This window comes from Onychostruthus taczanowskii, unplaced genomic scaffold (assembly GCF_017590055.1).
Source record: "Onychostruthus taczanowskii isolate IOZ18803 unplaced genomic scaffold, ASM1759005v1 scaffold19, whole genome shotgun sequence".
Taxonomy (NCBI): Eukaryota; Metazoa; Chordata; class Aves; order Passeriformes; family Passeridae; genus Onychostruthus; species Onychostruthus taczanowskii.
Genome location: NW_024499128.1, coordinates 9,460,786 through 9,468,846, shown reverse-complemented (window position 1 = coordinate 9,468,846; position 8,061 = coordinate 9,460,786). Strand labels below are relative to the sequence as shown.

Sequence of the window (8,061 nt, the reverse complement as noted above, 5' to 3'; positions counted from 1 at the left end):
TCTTTTTCTCTCAGGGATAAGAATGTGCATCCCTGCCACATTACCTTAAAGCGTGCACAGGGATGATGAGGGCACAGCACAGATCTCAAGGGACCTGCACTGCATGCAGCAGTGACCAGGTCATGGAGCAGCACACCACCAGGGCCTGGCCAGCTCACCCATCCAGGAGCACTCTGCCCATCCTGGCTGGCCACAACCCCTAAGAACATCACCACCCTGCTGGAATGGGACAACTCATGGGAATGCTCCACACAAGCAAGCTGTAGGGGCAGAACCTCAGCTTCGTGGACAGCAGAGTCCCACAGTACTTTGCCAAAAGGTCAGGCAGTGCAGAGGCGCTGTGTTGGCCACCTGCATGCCCCAAAATACCCCCCAGGACTTGCTGTCACTGCTCCCAATGCCATTTCCTTCCTGTGACCCTGGTGTCACACTCCACACCTGTGAGCAGTGTGTCACCAGAGTCCTTCCAGGGGTTCTTTCAGGCCTGTTTGGCAGAGTCAGGCACTGACCCATCCCACTGCCTCAAGCCCATCTTGAAGTGACCACCAGCAGACCTGGCACAATCAACATCCCAGCCTCAGAGAGATCCAAATGCTCTGCAAATCTTGGACCTCTGAAACAGCAGCCCTGAGACAACACACAGAGGCAGATACATAATTTCCTGGGATTTTCTTTTACTTTTTTTTTTATTCCTTCCCTTCCTTTGCCATGACACACGCTTTGTTTTAAATATCTTAAATATATTAATTTTTAAAAAGTATTAATAAAAAGCTACTGAAGGACATGATTGGCAGAGTGACCAAGGGTAGCAACCCATTGCAAAGTATGGGGACATTTTAAAAAAAAACAGAAAACAAATGATAACCCAAAAAAAAGGCATTTTTTTGCATATGCACAGCTGGCTGTAATACCCTGGCCTCTGGCATTATTGTAAAAATGGAAGGGGAAGCAGTAGAAAAAATATATTCCATTGTACCAACTTGCATTGGGAAGGGAGTTAAGAGCAAAAATGAGGAGGATTTAAACATTTTTGGTATTTCAGATGTTCCCTCCCACACCCACTGCCCAATCACTTTCAGTCTTTAAGCAAGTTTTCTGGCTTGGGGTAGCCAAAGAGTACAAAATCTGCTTCATAAAGCTTGTAGAGCTGCTGCCTCCAAGCCAGTGGGATTTTGGCAAACCAGTTATCTTCCCAGCTGCTGGCAGTCCTGTTCCGGTAGCTGGGTGGGAAGCGAAGCAGCCTGTCCACTTTGAGGAGCTGCAATAAATAAGCAGCATCCTCATCCAGCGTCTCCAGCTTCCCGATGAAATCATAGTCTATCTGGCACGGGTGGCACAGACGGTAAACCTGCCTCCAGTGCTCATTGAAGGGGGCCATCTTCTCTGTCCTGGGATCCAGTAAGTACTGGATGAAGTCAGAAAAGGAGACTTTGAGGCCTGCCCCGAAGGCCTCGCTAACGGAGGTGGGAAGGTTGGTGTGGTTGGAGTAGAGCTTTAGCATGGGGATGGCGAAACGCCGGTAGAAGTCCTCGTTCTCCAGCTCGAATTTGCTGCGAAAAGCGGAGATGAGGCGCACAAAGGGGTCTCGTACAAAGAGGAACTTGGTGTATTTCTTCAGCTTGATCTTCATCAGGTGCCGCGAGAACTTCCCGTAGCGGCGCCAGAATTTGTTGAACGTCAGGTGGGTGCTGGTGTTGTGGACGTGCTCCCGGGGGATATCCAGAGGGTTCCGGTAGGGGACCCCCTGGTCCAGCAGGCTCTCACTCAGCACGATCATCACACGTTTCCAGTTGGTGCAGGCCACCTTGGGCACGTAGCAGTAGATGACGCCGTGGCGGTCATCCACAATCAGGTGGTTGAGCTCGTAGTTTGGAATGTCATCGAAGGAGCGCTCCTTGGTGGGGAAGGTGAAGCTGGAATTGGCACAAAACTCCCGCAATGTTCTCTGCCTCTCTACCTGCAGCTTCTCTTGGTCCAAGCTGTTCCTGTCCTTGTGTGTAGACCAGTCATAGCCCCGCACGTTCTCCTCCAAGTTACTCACCACAGGCTTGTTGGAGCCCTGGACAAGGAGCTGCTGCTCTGTCTTTCGGGTGATAGAGCTGTTCTGTTTCAGGCTCGAGCTCAGCAGCTTTGCCAAAAATTCATCTACATCTGGCAAGGCTTCCCAGTCCTCACCTGCTGTGATGGCTCCTGGGGAGCGGGGTCTGGAGAAGGATGTGTGCAGGTAGAAGTGAGCTGTGCCCACGTTGTCCCAGTACACAATAATCAGGAGGATCATGAAGATGGAGACCAGCACCACAGAGAGACGGAGGAGCCGCGCTTTGGTCATCCTGACACTACTGGGGTAGCTGGCTTTCACCTGGACTCACCTCTGGCTTGCAGAGTGAGGCTTGGGATCCAGCATGGTGCTGCAGAGCAGGAGCCTGGAAAGATATGAGGAAAGAAAAGTTAATCCTTCAGAAATCCTTCTGGTTTGGAGAGAATGACCTGGCACAGTCAGAACTTCTTGTGGGCCTGACCATCCCCATTTCCACATGGGGAGAGCTGTGAGAGTCAGAGGTGTCCATAAGGACTCTGGAAAAGAGCTAGGACTGGCCAAAAGCAGACATAATGTGTTGCAACTTTATCAGTTTCATAGCAGTCATGGTTTTTTATCAATATCAAGTTTCTGGAATTAAATTATTTCAAGAGAAGTTCTGTTTAAAATTTTTTAAATTAGTAAAATATAATGGTTTCAGGCCTAGAGCTTACAGAGGCAAGTTTGAGAGTATTAAAATATGCAACCATTCACAGAAAGTATACAGAGCCAATTACCTTTCAGACTTCCTTGATTTTTACACTGTCTAATACATATGAAGAAAGAAGGCTCAGTCCATGATTTCAGCTTTTGGTATCACATTGTGGTCTCATCTCTGCATGAAGGTGCTCTGTGCTGAAAACAAACTCCTTATTTGAATTATGAATACAGGGCTGAAGGTGCCACTGCCTCAGTGGCTAAAGCAAGTCCCTGCTGAGAGAACATCACTGACCTGAACACACCATCTTATTTACTCTTTGTGAAGGTACCCAGTAGGTGCTATCTCCATGACCTCTCTTGGTAGCTATTTCATTTTGCCAGGAACAAAGATTACACAAACAGTTCTCCTACAATCCCCCACCAAGGGATACAGTCCTGATAAGAGCCACGCATCAATAAAAATCTAAAGGAGAGATTACCTTTAACTGAATGATTTTGGAGATTAAGGATGCTCTGGTAAATCTGTGTTCGTGCCCAGACACTGTTGAGTCAGGACCTCTTTTCCTGCTTTAATGTAATTTATGTTTCTATCACACTCAACACTAACAGCTCTTGATCACCAAAGACAGGCGAGAAATCACTGCTAAAGAGACAGCTCAGATCATCTGTTCTGAGGGGTGCAGCAGGTTTGAGTTTTTTGCTTCAACCAGCCCAATCTTTTCACTGCTGTCTGCTTTCCATGACTCCCAGCCCCTTTCTTCCCTCAAGGAACACCCATCTCCACACCCTGCTGCATGTTTTGTGGTCCAAGGCTCTGTGCAGACCAGCCTCGAGCTCTCCCCACATCAGCAAGGAGCCAGTGCCTACAGCCAGGGAAGAACAACACAGCAAAGTGACCAGCTACAAGTAGTTACTGCAATGTTCTCCACCCCTCCAAGCACAGCCCAGGCTCTGATTATAAACACAGAGCAGCACCTACAGATAAAAAACAAGAGCTGTTTCTTCCACAGACATCCTAAATCTTTCCAATGACTTTAGCACAAACCCTGCAAACACCAGCTTTGAAAACAAAGCCACTTCAGGGCAAGCTGCCCTGAAATGTTTTGTTAAAATGAAGGCTGGGTGTCTCTTCTTCCTAAAACACAGAGGTTGCTCCCCAGCCAATTCACACCACCCTTAAACAGCATCAACCCCACCCTACACAGAGATGCAGAAGAACTCAAGCCCAGATAGGCAAAAGTGCAGGGAAAGGGTGCTCAGTACCTCTGAAGTTCACTGCAGCCTTGCAGTGAACGACTTGGTAAAAAGTCCCCTGCGTGGTTGTGCTTGTGTCTCAGGGGTGATGGGTTTTAACAATCCGAGTCCAGGTTTCAAATATTAGACAAGAATTTAGTAATAAAGAGGAACAATACCAGATACTGTTACATGTCAAAGTATTAGGTCAGCTTGTCCCAAGACACAAAGCATATCTGAAGGCACAGGACTGCTCCACCCTGGTGTATTTATTTACAATTTGGAAGGAGGGACAGACAGTAATTCAGCAGAATTGTAGCCTAACACAGGCTTTTCACTGCAACACCAAAAAGTGCCCTCTCCTGAAGCTGGGTTCTTATTCTGCCTGCGAAGGGGAGCTGGAGGAACTGCAGACATAACGTTTTACACTCTGCAGAGCAAGAAGCAGGTATTACTCAGCAGTAATTCTCCTTGTTTAGCTAGTCAAGATTGAGGATGGAGCAGATCTGAAAAGAAACACCCAGAGAGATCAGCAGAGAGCTAAAGAAGGGGCAAATTACATATGTGCGTCAGCACTTCAGACCAAGCATCTGAGTCCAGCAGCAGAAGATAATGGAGGGACACTGCCAAGCCTCCTGCTTGGCACACTCCTGGGTTTGAGTTTTGCCCAAGTCTGTTCTTGCTTTTGATCCCATTTAGCTGCTCAGGGCAGGGACTGCTTCCTATTCTGGATGAATAGGGTGCCCACTGCGCACAGAACCCCAGCACGCTGCGCTTCCAGCGCTGCTTGAGACCTCTGGGCTGGCTGGAATGCAGCAAGCCTGGAAAGCTGCACGGAGCATCCTTTCCTGCTGTCCCCATAGCCAGCAGCTCCCACAGCCCTGGGCTGCCCTGCAGCCTCCCAGCATTCCTGCAAAGCAGTCCCAGCCGGGCGTGGACACATCCCCCTGCTGGCAGCAGCGACAGGGGCAGACTGGACACTGTGTGTGGCACTCACATTCCTGGGGCAAATGGAAAGAGGGATCTTCACCAAAGCCACCCCACAATGCAGCTTTACCAAGTGCACCCCAAGGGCTCCAGCCTGCTTTCCAGGACACGGCACGCAGGCCTGCCAGAGAGTTTGGCTTTTCCAAGACACACACACAGCAGCGAGCAGCACAGAATCAGAAAGACTCCACTTCTATTAACTCTACCAGTGCCAGAGAGGAACCCTGGAAAAGAGCAGTAAGACAGCTTAATTCTCCCTCAGAGGCAAAATGCTGCAGAAAACAAGAGTTGCTCTATTGATTATGACCTATCCCCTTCCTGAGCACTTCATAAAGGACGCCAGACTGAAAGCACAAATTAGAGCTCTCTGTGCACATTAGAGGGAACGTGCCTCTGTCCTCCCCTTGCCAGAATCAAAAGGAAAAGCTTCCAGAAAGCGCCAAGAATTTACATTCAAGTTCAACCCAAAGTCACCAGCCAACAGGAACGTACCAGGATCCAAACAAAGCCGCCTCTGTGACACGGTGCTGGCAAACTGGAAAATGGACCAAGTGCTATAATCATCCTACAGAGTCCCCTGAGCAACCATTCCGTGACCATCTCCAACCTGAACCTAGCCTGGGTGTGAACCAAGAGCTTTTCTCCCCATGCCAGGCCCGAGAAAGACACTGCGGTCTGAGGTCACTCGTGCCATGACAGGTCAAACCCCTGCTGATCAAACAACCACCTCCCAAACTCATTGAATATCAGAAAGGGGGATGTCCCCAGCACTCTTATTGCAAAAGCCATTGCAGATGCAACTCCTCAGGGGTTTGGAAACTTTATTTCCACTTCACAGCCTGACTGTAACTGTTTATTCTCAGGACAGATAAGAGCTTAAGTAATTTGTGTCTCTTTATTCCTTTCCTCTTGGCTTTATGCAACAACTACATTCTCTTCCAGCCTCTCTGCAAAAGTAACTCCAGCTCATTTACAGGAGCAGTAAGGCCCATAGAAAATAAAGCAGCTTACAGAAAGGCACGTGCCAGACACAGGGGACAATAAACCCTATGAACAGCAGTGGTTTTGAAAGAAATGTGCCTTCAAAGGCTTGGGTGCAGATCCCCTCTCTTCTTGCTTTGGGTTTCCCCAGCACTAGGAACCAACTCAACTCCTCCAGTGCCCACTTGATCTAACATGAGAAGACACAGGATATCAGGCAGCTTGCTTGGATTTTGCCTGCTTAGGAAGACAGAAAGAAGTGGAGTAAGAACTTTTAAAAACACATAAAACCCCCACCAAATTCAAACGGATACTTTCCCTTGGAGCACTTCTCCAGGGATCACTGGACCCATGCAGCCTTCTATACTTACATATCATGGTACACACCAGTCATGCTTAGGGAATCACCAACCTCTAGAAAAGTGGAACCTCATTTAATCTCCTAAAGGTGCAGGAGAATGAGCTCCCACCAGAGAAAGCAGACTGTACCAATAAAAAAATTTCATGCACTTGGCTATCACTCAACACATTGTATCTGCCCAGCCTCCCAAAAGTCTAGCACCCTTTAGAGAGCAAGGAAGTTTTAACCCATCAAATGACACCAATACTTACATTAGTACAAATGTACACCATAAGCAAAAAACAGAGCTGCTTTGCATGTTGCACCACAACTTAGCCCATACATGTTAGAGACCAGCAGAACATCCTAATCTACATTCTGCCAGCACCTTGCCTGCCACTGCTGCCACAAAGCCTGGTTTGTACAGGCTTGGCAGCACTTGTCACGTCTTTTTTTAATATCTATACTTAGAAGTTGTCACAATTTCCTAAATTTCAGGAGGAAACTCCCAAAACGCAGGACATACTGTTCACCCATTACTTTTAGCACAAACTTCCAGCACACGCACCATCCCCGGCTTCACAATGGCAGGAAGCACCTCAGGCAGCCCCGCTGCTGCAGCCCGGGCCAACAACACGCGGGGACATTTGTTGTGTGTCACCCCTGAGAGCCGCGCTGGCTGTAGTCACCTCACAAACACCTGGTTCCGGCAGTTTTCAGCCTGAGCTCTGCAGGGAAGTTCAGGCTGGAAGAAGAGCGCTTTGGGATCCCCGCGGAGCAGCGCTGGAAGCCGGGCTGTGCCGTCGGGAGGCGGCTGCATCCCGGCATCGCTCCCGCAGCCGCTCATCCCCCGCCCGGCAGTGGCTGCAGAGCACCCGGCAGGGCTGCACCAGCCTCAGGCCCAGCACCGGGGCTGGAGGGGCTCACAGAATCATTAAGGTTGGAAAACACCTCTAGGATCGAGTCCCACGATCAACCTAACGCTGTCACACAAGTGCCACATCCACATCCACATCCACCTCCAGGGACGGTGACACCACCACCTCTCTGGGCAGCTCGTTCCCTGGGGCAGCTTGAGGCTGTTCCTTCTTCTGTTTTTTGCTACTTGGGAGAAAAGACCGACACCCACCTGTCTGACACCTCCTCCCAGGTGGCTGTACAGAGCGATGTGGTCCCCCCAGCTCCTCCTTTAACCCAGCTAAAGCTCCCCAGCTCCCGGGAGAGCGTCCAGCCGGGAAGGTGCCGCGTGTGTGGAGAAGGGGAGCTGCCCCGCAGAGCCCCCGCAGCCCCGCGTCCCGCCGGAGCCGAGCCCTACCTGGCACCGGGGAGAGCGGAGGGACAGGCAGGGACACGCCGCGCTCATAACCGGGAGCTGGTCCGGCCCCGGGGCGGCACCGCCTCAGCGAGCCCCGCCCGGCCCCTCGGACAACCCCCGAGCCCTGCCCGGCCCCGCGCTCACCTCCCGCCCGGGCACCGCAGCCTTCGCCTTCTTCCCCTTCTCCTTCCCTCCTCCTCCTCCCGCCGCGCTCCCGGCGCCGCCTCTCGCGAGACGCCGCGCGCGGGGGTCCCCGCGGGGCCGCGCAGGCGCCGCTCCGCCCGCCAGGGGCGGCCCCGGCCGCGCGCCCGCCCTCGCCTGAGGGAGCGCAGGGATGGCGGCTGAGGGGCGGCTGCTGAGGGGCGGCTGCTGCGGAGCGCTCACACCCTCCCGGCGTGAGGAGAAACGGCCATAAACTAAAACACAAGATTCACCTCAACGTGTGGAAGAACTGCTTGCCATGGAGGG

General features: G+C 51.2%; 1 protein-coding gene across 3 annotated transcripts; it reads right to left on the bottom strand.

The window, feature by feature from the left end:
• Positions 1 to 660: 660 nt before the first annotated feature.
• Positions 661 to 7,849, bottom strand: CHST12 (carbohydrate sulfotransferase 12). 3 transcript variants are annotated; one of them, XM_041401921.1, is made up of 2 exons: positions 7,738 to 7,849; positions 661 to 2,423 (listed from the first exon to the last, which is right to left on the bottom strand). In XM_041401921.1, the coding sequence occupies exon 2, from the start codon at positions 2,327 to 2,329 to the stop codon at positions 1,076 to 1,078; it is 1,254 nt and encodes a 417-aa protein (XP_041257855.1). In that variant the 5' UTR covers positions 2,330 to 2,423; positions 7,738 to 7,849; the 3' UTR covers positions 661 to 1,075. The 3 variants fall into 3 exon arrangements, with proteins under 3 accessions (XP_041257855.1, XP_041257856.1, XP_041257857.1); XM_041401922.1 differs by lacking the exon at positions 7,738 to 7,849 and adding an exon at positions 7,408 to 7,721; XM_041401923.1 differs by lacking the exon at positions 7,738 to 7,849 and adding an exon at positions 7,594 to 7,690.
• Between the last annotated feature and the right edge of the window lie 212 nt (positions 7,850 to 8,061).

Coding starts and splice junctions, on each gene's coding strand:
- CHST12 (XM_041401921.1), bottom strand. CDS start 2,329: ATGACCAAAGCGCGGCTCCTCCGTCTCTCTGTGGTGCTGGTCTCCATC.